The following is a 13203-nucleotide window of genomic DNA, read 5'->3' as shown; positions in this document are numbered from 1 at the left end:
TGCTGGGGACCTAGAGGTTGACAGGAGCCCCTGCCTTCAGAGAGCGCCTGGGCTTAAGGAAGGGACAGTGTGTAGCTTGCTGGCTGAGGACAACAGGTAGGTCATGGCAAACAATGAACACAGGGAGGGGAAGAACAAAGGGGAAGACAGGTGTCAGCACAGGACATGTGGTGCAGACCTGGAGAAGGTGCTGCTGCTCTGGGTCCCAGGTGGGTAGCCCCAAATGGGCATCAGAAGTGACAATATGTCCCCAGGGTGGACCCTCAAAGGACAGTATTCACAAAGTCAGTAGAACTCAAGAGCATAGACAGCACAGTTCCTGGTGCAGGAAGAGGCAAGCTCAGAATGGAGCAAACAGCCGTGTTTAGTTGATGGGTGTCCTGTATGCAGAGATGTAGAAACAGATCCCCACCCTTCTCCCTTCTCCAGAGAGCTTTCCCAACAAGGGCAGCTCTGGCCATATGTCTTGCTCTTGGCTTGAGATATGGAGGGCAGAGCACTGCACAAGAAGTTCAAGGATCTGGAATGTGACCTCAGGCAAGTCACTTGGATCTCTGAATTTGACTTCCCTGTCTGCAGGGTGGGGCTCAAGGCTTTATGGGGGTTATTGTGAGATATTAGTAAGACAATGGAAATGAAAGCACTTTGCAGAGAACACCAGAGAAGGGCTGGCAGACATGTTTGTCAGGAGGGAGCTCTCTAGGGGGATCTCTGACTGAGCTACCGCTCATGAATGCTCATGCTTCCTCAGTGTCCCACAAACTTACAGGGTTTACCCAAAGCCTGTTTCCCCAAATCTCAGCATAACGTAAAAATAAACAGCAGAACAGAGACCAGCCACCTACTAGGTGTATTCTCTTGGATCTCAACTTCCTCATCTGTAAAACAGGATTAATAATATTCCCCACCATGCAGGGTTATAAGAATTAAATAAAGCGACAGCACAAAGTGATTCTCACACTGGCTGTTATTATGATGATGAGGATTACCATTATATTCCTGCTCAGCCCTCCTTCCCACACCCCCAGGCCCAGCTCCAGCCCCCCTGGCCTTGGGCTCAGGGAGTGGCTGTGGAGGTCACACTTACCGCCTCATTGGCCTGTAGTGTCTGCGTGGCTTTGACAGCTGCTGCCCGCCGGCTGCGCTCTCGCCCCTCTTCCTGCTCCCCCTTTTCCTGGATCTCTGGTACCTCTTCCTCCCCCTCCTTCCTGGGCTCCTTCACCTCCCTCTTGGGCTCCAGCCTGTCTTCACTTGGGGACTCTCTTCTGGGAGGAAGCACCCTTGGGAATTTCTGGGAAGTCTAAGGAGGACAAGAATGAGCTCAATTACACTGCCATAGTGCACTGAATTGCGAGTCCCCACTTGTCCTGTTGGCCGGGCCTAGCTCTGTGCTAGGACTGTCATAGGTCACAGCCCTCCTGTGACTAGTCTGCTTGGGGACAGAAGGGAATCTTGATACCTGGGAGCCCTCAGGGTGAAACTGAGCACTTGAGATTGAGCAGGAGGCAGGGAGGGAGCATGCCAGTACCCACAGGCCATCTGGCCTCCTTAACAGACACCCAGAAGACACATCCTTAGACTCAATGGTCTGGTGAGCCAGGCAGGAGCCTTGAGCTCCAATTCCAAACTATCTTTGTAACATTTTCTATATCTCCACTCCCTTTCTATCTGCAAAATGGGGACCAAACCACTCCTGGTCTTAGAACAGCATGTCACCACGTGTGGACTTGTAACCCCAAGATGATGTCAGGTGGATACATGGACACAAAATTAAATGACTTTCCCTTTTCAGTTCTCTTTCAATCCTGGTTAAGTCAAGGACAAAGTCTCCAGTTGGTGTTAATGTGTCATTTTTACACTTCTCTATAGACTTGATAATCTCATTCAGAGAGTTCAGGCCTCGGTCTCAGAACACTGGCAGGTAACACAGCATCTAACTAGAATTCAGTAAGTATTTGGTTTTCATATATGTTTACTTTTACCAGTACCTTCCATTTATGGGAAACGGTACTGGTTTTCTATTTATGATTGTGATATAAAGCTTCCCTTTTATTTGAGTAAAAAATTAGTTGAATCAAAGAAAACATTAACTAACAGCACAAGTAGTATGTGGACATGACAAAAATAGCAATGGTGACACATAGTAGGATGCAGATAGAGCAGAAATCATAAAGGGGGTGCAAGAATGACTCAACTTTGGGAAACACTGTAGGAGGTCTGCTATGTGGAGACAGTAAGTGTTGCTGGGGCAAATATCATGGAAAAATTCAGTGTTCCATATTGACACCATGTGTTATTACTATGACCCCAGCAGTCTAGAGAGGAGAGCCATAAGGTCCAGGGCTTGGGACATTAGCTCCTGGGGGATGTCAGGGACCCTGCTTTTTCCTCTGTCCATCCTTTACTCTCTCCCTAGAGAGCTTGACCTCAAACTCCTAGTTCAGCCCTGGTCCCAGACCCAGTCAGGCTCTAGCAGCCAAGGCTGGGAAAGGAGTCACCTTAATATCCACTTCAACCTCTTCCTGGGCCGACCTCTCATCGCTTGTATCCACGTCCCCAAAGGTAAGAGTCCCGTTGCGGCCAATTTTCACCTGCTTCTTGTAGGTGTAGTAGAACTCCACACATTGGGCTACAGTCTTGGTCTGGATCTGTTTGAAGTCAAAATTGAGGTCAGAGCCTGCTGGTTTGGTTCACCTGCCTGGAGAGAATCCAGCCTTTCTCATACCTACAAGTCCCCCTTAACCTTAGGCCAAAAACTAAACCCAGGAAATACAAGCATTCCTCCAGTACCTGCTCTACAACAAACCCCTGACCAGTGCAATTAATCAATGCTTCAGCACTATTTCCAACAAATAAACAAAGCTATAAATTAGGACAACACCGGAACCACTGGAGAATCTGACTATGGCTTGTATATTACAGAGTATCAGGTCCATTTAAATTCCTTGGGATTATTTATATACTATGGTTTTATTGGAAAATAATTTTCAGGAGACACATGCTAAAATCTGCTGAATATTATGTCAGGACATTCATAACCTATAGCTTACTATTTTTTTTTTAATTTTGTACAGGGAATCCCCTGTACAACAGGGCTCTTTACCATAAACAAGCTGTATTTGTTTGGAGATAGGGTCTTGCCCTATTGCCCAGGCTGGCCTTGAAATTGTGATCCTCCTGTCTTAGCCTCCCAAATCTCTGGGATTACAGGTGTGCACCACCATGCCTGGCTGTGTAATTTTAGTGATTAGCAAAAATAGATAAAGGAAGATATCTTTTATATTTTAATAGTTATATATATATGCAGTCGGTTTATTTACACGTAGAGAGGGAAAGCAAATGGGGACAATGTTAACAACTGATAAATCTAAGTGGGACATTAGTGGGTGTTTATTATACTGTTCCTGCATTTTTTTCTGTAAAAAGCCTGGGCACCATCCACATCCAATGCCAGCCCAAATCTGGCAACACGGACCCCCTTCGTGAATTCAGGGAAACTTTTTCAGTCCTCTCCAGGGAACAGCAACTGACAAGTGAGGTAAAGAAATGTCCCACTGTCCTGTGTGGGGGTTGGACTTGAGGTAAACTATCCAGAAGGCTGTGGGAAAATCTGAAAAAAGTTAAAAAAAAAAAAAAAAACCAGAAGACCCAAGTCTTGCTCCTAACTCTGCTACCAAATAGCAATGGGACATTAGACAAGTCACTCAGCTTTCTAATTTATTTTTTCATGTGTAAATAGTAAATGGGGTGAGACTAGACAATCTCCAGAAACGTCCCAAACCCTGAAATTCTAACCCTCTCATTTTATAAACTATTTGGCCACTGAGTTTGGATTTTAGACCACTTTTCCCCATAGGGCTGTTTTCTCTAAAATTCCCCAAGATCCCAGACCATTCAGCCACTGCTGTACTGGGAGGTCCTATCCAGGGAGCCCAGGGGCCAGCGGGAGCCTCTGTGCCTAAAGATGAAACAGACATGCTTCAGCTCCCAGGAATGGCTACGTCACACATTTATCAATTAGACTGTTAATACTTCTCCTGTCAATTTTCTCTGATCATTTGTATGACTGACTGTTGATCTGCTCTTTTCATTAGGCATTAGGAACTAATGAATTTTAAGGGCACAGGCTTCCTGGCAATATAGCCCAATTAGGGGACAGAGTGTTACGAAAACACAGCAAATGAAGGTTCTTTTAACAGGGCCCTCATAGAACTCATCAGCCCTCTGTCCAATCCCCAGGGCCATTCCTGACATGATCCTCAACCTAGGAGGAACAGTGCAGTTCTGGAAGCTCCTTTCCCTTGTCAATCCATACAACCCACTCTCCCCACAACCCAGATTTTGTGAGAGGGCTGGAAAAGACACAATTCCTTGGATTAGCAAAGCACTCTACTCTTCCAGAAGAACATGAACCAGATTATCTAGGGAACCTAGGCATGGTCAACTGAGTTACTGGAAGGAAGCCTTAGGTCAGACAGGAAGTAGAGGACCCCGGGTCAATGACATAAGCACTTGCTGGTTCTCAGTTCCCCTCCCAGTGGAGTGACTTCCTTTCCATATTCCCTTGGGGGAATGGCTCACTTCTCCTTGCAGCCTTCATTTCCATCTGGTCTCCCTCCTATTTTAAGTCTAATGCCAGGCCCCCTCTGGACCAAAACCATAGAGCATCGCCACACCACCCCAATGTAGGAAAGAGAACTGGAACCAGCAGAAAGGCCAGATCTTCTCTCCTTCTTGTGTTTATAAAATTATCTCCAATGCTACTTAATGGCATTGATCTATCTACTTTTTAAAGAGAGCACCAGCAACTCAGGGCTCCCATTGGCAGATCAGGTAGGCTGCTCCCGGCCTTCACCAGCCCTAAGACAGAGCCCCAGCTTACCAGCTTCTGCACTAGAAAGAAATCCTTCTTGTAGATGGCAATGCCCTTGTTGAACAGCTTCCTCTCAGCCATCTTCCACTGGTCAGAGCCTGAGGGGCAAAGAGGGAGCTGGGGGTAAGGTGGGCAGGAGGACCATGAGCACTGTGGGCTGACTCTGACCAACTGAAAAGTGAGGGGCCATCCACATGCGGTCTCTGCAGGCATTCAGAACTGACTCCCCATCCTGCTGGCCACTCACTGCCAGTCGCTGGAAGCCCTACTGCCTTTGCTTGTGAAATGATAACATTAGAATCCACCTTCCCAGGTGTGGTGAGAACTAAGTGACACAATGCAGGTGAAACCCCTAGTGTTCTGCCTGGTGCAGATAAAAGTGACACTGACAGGAATCAATAACAGTGGCTGCCAGAGTCACATGATTTGGCCAATGTACCACTTCAAGTACAATGTCCAGAATAAGACATGTGCTCCAAGGGCCACTGAAGTTCTAGGTACCTGAAGCCAAGTTAGATGACACTCCCTGTTCCTGTCCCTTGTACCAGTAACTTGGGCTTTTTTGTTGGGAGGGGTTCCCACCTGCCCAACCTCTCCAACTTTCCCTCTGGGGCACAAGAAACCCCTGGAGAACTACCCTGGCTTTGGTGTCCATTTCTCTGCTCTTCCCTGCCCCCACCCCTGGCAGTGACTCAGCACTGAGCAGGGCCCCGGGGAAGCTGGAAACCCCTGGAGGCTCTTGCACATTCCCAAACCAGTGAAGCCCACCTGTGTAGTGATAAGTTGCCAGTGGGTGGTTGTGGGGCCGAAGGGGCTTCTTCAATAGCAGCTTATTCAGCGTCTCCTGGAAGGGAAGTGAGTTTACAGTCAGGGACCTGGTGGCAGTCTCAGTAATGGACTAAGAATCCTAGGCCTGGAAAAATGTAAAAGGCCACCTGAGGTCTTTTATAAGAATAAGCGTGGGTGGGGCTTATTCTTGTCCCCCTTAACCATGGAGGGGCAAGAGATGTGAGAAGGTGGTAAGGTCGTGGAGGTGGGGCTCCTTAGGACCTTTTAAGAGAACTGTGGCTCCCAAGGCAGGCAACAGGACCGAGAAGGCCCTCAGAGACAGTTCTGCTGACAGTGGGAACCCACTAGCCTAGAATCAGGGGATTGGGATGGACTGCACACCCAAATCTTGAATTTGGAAATGGTGGTGCCTTGATCCAGGCCCCTACCACTGATTCCTCAACCAGAGTCTCCTGCTTGCCTCAAATCAGCATTCCAGAAGACCCTGCCTCTGGGCAGCAGACTCAGATCTGTGCCAACCTCCCTGAGGGACCTCCCTGGGCCAATGGTGCTATCTTACCAGGATATCTCCCTTGGACTCATGAAGATAATGCAGGGCCAGTTCCTGGTTGGTGCCAGCACCAGGGAAAATGCTGGAGCAGGCAGCCGTCAGTAGGTCTTCCACTGGATTCATGGAAGGTGAGGAGGAGAGGAAATCATGCTCAGGGCTGGGCCTGACCAGGCCTGGCCTATGCCTATCTGCCCACCAACCTGCCTCAGCCTGTTTACTCCTGGGTCCCTCCTCACCTTGCCTCTGCTTCTCCCGGCTGCTCTCTAGGTTCTCCCAAGGCTGCCACACCAAGTCAGCCTTGTGGGGGTCTGAAGCTGCCAGGGCGCGGTCCCTTATCAAAGGGATTTCCGCTTGGAACCGGGTGCCCACGTTGATCCGTCTGCAGGGTGAACAGGGCATGGAGTTAGGCCTCACCACATGGGAACAGGGAACCTGACTTTCTCCCTGGGGATGGGAAGAAGACAGCAGCTGACAGAGATGGAGTGCAGCCAGGCTTCAGCTGGGTGTAGGAAACCTAGTTTCTGGTAGACTGTGACGACAGCCTGGCACCTGCTACAACCAGGAGGGCAAGTGAGAGAGGCCCGGAAGGGGAGAAACTGCTTCATGTTGGCAGACAGGAAGAGTCTCCTGGACTCCTGTCCAGCACTCCAGAAACAAACTCAAGCTGAGCTAGACTCTTCCTTTCTTTGCTACTTCCACACAAAAGCAGGGGAAGAACAGCCCAGGGCCAATTGCAAAAGCCCAAGTGGTGCTTGGCCCTCTAGAGATCCCACCAAACTCTCCTCTTGCTCCCAGAGCCCCCCTACATGCACTGGGCCCATCTGGCCACCCTCACACCATGGGCCCAAGGCCAGGCTATACTTACGGCTCGATGCTCACTGGGGTGGCCTCCCCCATCACAGAAAGCACAGGTGGGGTGACTTCAGAGCTGTCTATGGGACAAAGAGTAGGTTGGTAAGTGGTGCCCTCTTCCCTTCAGCAAAACACCAGAGCCCCGGGTGGCTGCCCTGCATACAAAGGAGTCACAGCACTGATTCAATGAATTCACTTCAAACTCAGGCACCTTGAGTCCTAGATGTGCAGCCTGCTAAATGTGATGACTTGGCCCTTTTACTAAACATTTGGGGACCTCAGTTTGCACACCTGCAGAAAAGGGGCTATTTCTATGTCCTAGAATTAAGGTGAAGATTGAATGAAACAATGCAGAGAGCCTGGCACTCAGTAAACAGGAGCTAGTATTGTTACCCCTACTACTAGCACCACTATGCATGCCAAGTTCCTGTTCCCAGGAGCTCCCACACTACAGAGTAACTTCGACATCAAACTATGGTTTTCTAGTAAAGAAGCTGAAACTTTGCACACGCTAGAGAGGTGGTAAAGAGGATCGCAGCTTTAAAATTATCTTCTCACTCCCTTTCTGGATTTTCTGCCTCAGTTTCTTCCAAGCTAATTTCCTTAAGGTTTTGGATCAAAACACACCCTTGCTCAGAGAGAGAGAGAGAGCAAAAAACCATGCAACATGAAATAAAACCTGTAATCGTCAGCTCGGGGGGCTCAAGGCAGCTTCTCTTCCGTCTATATCTCCCATTAGCCCCTTGCCTGGACCCTCAATTCTAGCAGCCTGCTTACCTTGTGGCCTCTCATTCCCTGCACAGCCCCACCATAAGTCTAGCCACAGTCATTTGCTCTGCCTTGTGTGCCCCTCCCCGCCCCTCCCCCTCCAGAGTTCAAGCTCAGCTCTAGCCCCACCCCCTCCCGATTGCTTTCTTCACCTTACCAAGCCTCTGCAGACCTGGAGCTCAGTGTCAGCTTCACTCACTGGCTGCTGCTCCTACACCGTCAGGAACCTCTGCTTTTCTGTCTCCTGGGCTTTCATGTCAACTCCCTAATAATCCTGCACTCTCAGGTCATGGTGTCCCATACATTATTGGAACTATCGCAGGACCCAGTTCAAGGCCTTACACCCAAGTGCTCTGTAAAACTTGTGGACAAACTGACCTCTTCTTGACTGCCAAGACTGTGGCACTCTCAACAGTGACTTTCTGCAAAACCCAGAGGGTCAGAGAAACTTCCCGGGTAAGTGGGGCAAGCTGCTTCTCACCCATAGACACCAGGGGGCACCAGAGAGCTACACCATGGGTGAAATCCATTTCAGGTTAAATGGGTGAAGGCATCAAGGTACTATTCCCACTTAATCCTCTCCGCCCACTCTAAGGGAGAGAATTATCTGTTTTTTTTTTTTTTTTAAGAGGAAATGGATTCCTTTGTAGGATGCACCTATCAGCGACACACCACCCAGGCCAGCCAAAGTTTTCCAAAATGTCTACTCTTGGCAGAAATAAATACTTGAGAGCAAAGGAGACCAGATCTTCCAAATATTATTGCAAACAAACTCAATAACCAAACCTCACGTTAAGGGTTTTACCCATGCTAATGCATCTGATCCTCACCACAACCCTAGGAGATAGCCATTAGGATGAATCATAAGAAACTGCTATTGGTGGATCCCAAAACAGCTGAATATTGGCAATTTCATCATTAACAAAGTAATATTAATTCCCATTTTAATGCAGAAGTACCCAAGACCCAGGATGTTTAAATGACTTGCACAAAGAGCTGTAATAGTCAATGGTAGAACTGGGAACTGAATCCAAACCGTGGAAATGACCTACTCCCCAACCCCCACTCTTTGTTCATGTAACAGGACAACCTCCTTCTCTTTCTCAGAGGAGAGAGTAAGTCCCTTCTCCCACAGCCTCCAGCTCAATCCCCAGCAGCCCCATAGGCTGAACTGCCTCCCTGCCCAGTGTCCTTCCCCCAACATTCCCCACTGCCATGGCCACCAAGGGGGTGATTTAGCACAGTCACTTACTAGACCGGAGCAGGGTGCGGTGGGCACTCTTTGGCGTGATGGGAGGAGGGGCTGGGATGCTGCTGGTTGATATGATGGCATTGAAGTAGAGGCCAGAGCCTTCCCGCACGGGGCTAAGGATGGGGGGTGGTGTGTAGGGGGGCAGCTCAAAGCTCCGCTCAGAGGGATGATCAGCCAGGCGGACAGGAGAGCGCAGGTGACTCTGGTATGGGGTGATGTTGGAGTAGACAGAAGGAGCGATGAAAGTGCCCGCCTTGGTGGGGATGATCAGGGGCTCCGGCCTGGGTCGCTGCTTTGGTTTCCTTACCGAAGGCTCCCCCTCCAACTTGGTATTCAGATCCTCAGCCTGGAGAAGAAAACAGGAAAACTGAAGCCTTGACGTAGCCTGCCAGTCTCACTTTGAGAACTGTCTGCCCACCACATCCACCAGGGCATGCCTGAAAAGGGGGGCAGATCCAATAGACTTCCTCACTGTCCCCTCTGGAGCAAAGGTCAAACTTCTCCTGGAAAAAGGACCCAGAGTAAATATCTTAGGCTTTGTGGGCCACATGCAGTCTCTGTTAACATATTCTTCTTCTTTCTTCCTTCCTTTCTCTTTTAAATAATCCAGTGGAAACCATTCTTAGCTCTGGGTTAGCCCCAGGCCATAATTCCTAACCCCTATTGTAAAGTATGTGATAGGGCAGAAGAGTACAGCAGTAGAGGGTCCAGACTATGGAACTGGACTGATTGGATTGGGATCTATCACCTTTATTTGCCACTTGAAATTACACATTCTCTCTATATATATCTTCATTTTTAAACATGGGAACAGTAAGTGCCTGCCTAACATAGGTATGAAGGAACAGGGCTGCCTTTTCCCTACAGGTGGATGCCTTTAGTGAAGAAGCAACCAAGAGGCTAAGAAACTGAACAAACCTGTTAACAAATTCAATTCAAAAAGCTAAAAACAAATTCAATTCAAAAAGCTAACAGAGGGGCTGGAATTGTGGCTCAGTGGCAGAGCGCTTGCCTCACAAGTATGAGGCACTGGGTTCCATCCTCAGCACCACATACAAATTAGTAAATAAAATAAAGGTATTGTGTCCATCTACAACTAAAAAAAAAAAAAAAAGCTAACAGAGCCAGACACAGTGACACATGCCTGTAATCCTAGCAACTCAGGAGACTGAGGCAAAATATGGCAATTTCGAAGCCAGCCCTCAGCAAATTAGCGAGGCCCTAAGCAACTCAGGGATACCCTGTCTCTGAATCAAATATTAGAAAGGGCTGGGGATGTGGCTCAGTGATTGAGTGCCCCTGGGTTCAATCCCCAGTACAAAGAAAGAAGAAGAAGTAGTAGTAGTAGTAAATAACAGAATAAAAACTGGAGTTTAGGGCCTGCCATGGAAGGAGAGCCTCGTAAACATCCAGGCTTCAGATTAGGACTGCACAGAGCTATGTCTCAGAATAAAGGAGAATCAGAAACAGGCTAGTCTTGGAAAAGCCAAGCTTCAAATAATCCCATTTCAATCTCTTATAAAATAAAAATGATTCAGGATTGCTAATGCCCTTTGCTATCTGTCTTCCAAAGACTACCTGTCTTTGGAAGAGGAAAGCATTATTATCCAAAGTCTTTTAATTACTTCAACACATTGAGGGTGGGGGGTGGGAGAGGGAGAGGTTGATTCACATTTGGGGGGAATTGGTGGGACACAGACACATACACATTATTTTTCTCAGGTCAGTTCAGAACTTGGCCATGCAGTCAGTTTTTTATCTGTGATACAAAATCGCCATTAAAAGTGAGTTACTCTAGGGCTGGTGTTGTCGCTCAGTGGGAGAGGGCTTGCCTAGCATACATGAGGCATTGGGTTCAATCCTCATAAAAATAAAATAAATAAAGGTATTGTGTCCACCTACAACAACAAAAAGTTAAAAATTTTAAAAAAAAGATGAGTTGCTCTGGAAGATGGGGTGATGTTATAGAAGGCTTTAAAATGTTGTCTAAGGTGGGGAGACAGTAAACAAACATACTGAATGAAGAAAGAGATTTAAATTTTTACAGGGAAAAAAAATGTATTGGAGTTAGTTATCAGTTCAGGATACCCAGTACTAGGACCATGGGGAAGAAGCCAGTATTACAAGTAGCTTTATATTAGGGGCTGGTGCAAAGCTCCTGGAACCAGCCTTCACACAGTCCCAACCTAGCTCTGGGAAAGAAGCCATTAGAGGGAAAGCGGGGAGGAGAAGTCTTGTGGAATAAAGCCACACTTCTCAGACATTCAACAATTTTCTTTATACAATGTCTTCATACAATGAGTTTAGGGTTTGGATATAGTTTGTCTCTCAAGGGTTCATATGCTAGAGGCTTGGTCTCCAGTGTGGCAGCGTTGAAGAGGTGCAAGCTTTAAGAGATAGGGCCTAATGCAAGGTAACTGTGCCATAGGAGCATTACTATTGGAAAAGATATTAGGCTTTGTGGGCCACATGCAGTCTCTGTTAACATATTCTTATGTTATGTCTTGGTCTTGCAGAATGAGTTAGTTCTTTTAAGTGCAAGTTGTTCTAAAAGAGCAGGCCTTTCCCTGAATCGCTCTTGCTTCCCATCTCACTATGGGACTGCTCTCTTCCTCTTGCACATGCCTCCACCATGATGCCATCTATCATGCTGTGATGCAGTCAAGCCCCTCACCAGAGGCTGAAAAGATGGGGCTGCCCAACCTTGGGCTTTAAGCCTCTAAAACTGTGAGCTAAATAAACCTTTTATTTTTTCTTTATAAGTGCCCAGTTTCAAGTATTTTGTTACACCAACAGAAAATGGACTAATATACTTGACATTCAATAAAAAATAACCTGATACACAAGAAAGCAAGATGGAATGTAAAAAGAAGAAATAAAAGGTAATAGAAACAGAACAACATTAATGGAGTTATCAGACATAAAATTAAAGGAGACTAGACTAAATTTCTAAATTTTATTTTATTTCTAAAATAAAAGGTAAGCTCAAGAACTAGAAACTGTAAAAATGAACCAAATGGAAATTTAGAAATTAAAAAAGCATCCTTGTTGCGAGTTCAAAGCCAGCCTCAGCAATGTAGCGAGATGCTAAGCAAATCGGTGAGACCCTGTCTCTAATAAAATACAAAATAGGGCTAGGGATGTGGCTCAGTAGTTGAGTGGCCCCAAGTTCAATCTCAGGTACCCCCCCCCCCAAAAAAAAAGTATCCTTAACTTATTGAAATCCACCAAAAAAGTGGCAGACAGGTTTTAATCTCAAGCATTGTTCTCAATCAGGGAATTAAGCCTCAGTGTCATAAGGCATTCACTATAGATAGTAAGTGAACATCTCTCCTATGCATCTAGGATGGTACTCATCATGTATTGTTCTTTAGAGTTGAGAAAATCAAATCCCTTTCTGTAGGACTTAGTTCTACAGTAGAAATTCAGGGAAGAAATCTGCTAATTATTTCACTAAAAGAGAAATAATTACACATATACCAAATTAACAAAGCCGAGAAATAGAATAACAACCCTGATCAATCCAAGGGAGGTTGGGGGAGGAACACAGTACAGGAAAGGCAGGGATAAACAGAAAGCTAACAGTAGACAGCAGATGACAAACCGCATATATCAGTACATACAGGAAGTGCAAGCTATCGGTGGAAGCTAAAAAAGTGTCAGACAGTAGAATGGTGGTTACCAAGGGCTGAGGCTTAGGGGAGATGTTGATCAAAGGAAACAACTTCAGGAGTTCTTCAGACAGCAGGAGTAAATTCAGTAGATCTACTATACGACATGGTAACTGTCACTAATAATACTGCATCATGTACTTGGAAATTGCTACGAGAGTAGATTTTAAATGTTCTCAGCATAAAAAAAAATACAATAAGTATGTGAGCTAATGAATATGATAATTAGCCTGATTAGCCATTTGATATATACCTACATCAAAACATCATGTTGTACAATATATTTCCAACTTTATTGGTAAATAAATAAATAGGAACTATACTATACTATACAAGGTGGGGAGACAGTAAATAAACATACTGAATGAAGAAAGAGATCTAAATTTATCCTTAAGTCAAGGATAAAGAAAAGACTAAGGTAGGGGCTGGGGTTGTAGCACAGTGGTAG

The 13203-nt window shown here is 46.5% G+C and overlaps 1 protein-coding gene across 3 annotated transcripts in view; it reads right to left on the bottom strand.

Moving 5' to 3' along the window:
* Positions 1–13203, bottom strand: part of Mideas (mitotic deacetylase associated SANT domain protein) — a 66298-nt gene that overhangs the window by 4390 nt on the left and 48705 nt on the right. For 2 of the 3 annotated variants that reach the window (XM_027931495.2, XM_027931494.2), the window contains exons 4-11: positions 9085–9430; positions 7078–7144; positions 6449–6591; positions 6222–6325; positions 5642–5717; positions 4883–4971; positions 2499–2648; positions 1088–1300 (exon numbers count right to left, since the gene is read on the bottom strand). In XM_027931495.2, coding sequence (XP_027787296.1) covers positions 1088–1300; positions 2499–2648; positions 4883–4971; positions 5642–5717; positions 6222–6325; positions 6449–6591; positions 7078–7144; positions 9085–9430 — 1188 coding nt within the window. The remainder of the gene's footprint in view (positions 1–1087; positions 1301–2498; positions 2649–4882; positions 4972–5641; positions 5718–6221; positions 6326–6448; positions 6592–7077; positions 7145–9084; positions 9431–13203) is intronic. The other variant, XM_071607688.1, reaches the window with a different exon arrangement.

The sequence above is a fragment of the Marmota flaviventris genome, chromosome 2 (genome assembly GCF_047511675.1).
Source record: "Marmota flaviventris isolate mMarFla1 chromosome 2, mMarFla1.hap1, whole genome shotgun sequence".
Taxonomy (NCBI): domain Eukaryota; kingdom Metazoa; phylum Chordata; class Mammalia; order Rodentia; family Sciuridae; genus Marmota; species Marmota flaviventris.
The sequence above is the reverse complement of the archived record's forward strand: the minus strand, read 5'-3'. Positions and strand labels throughout refer to the sequence as shown.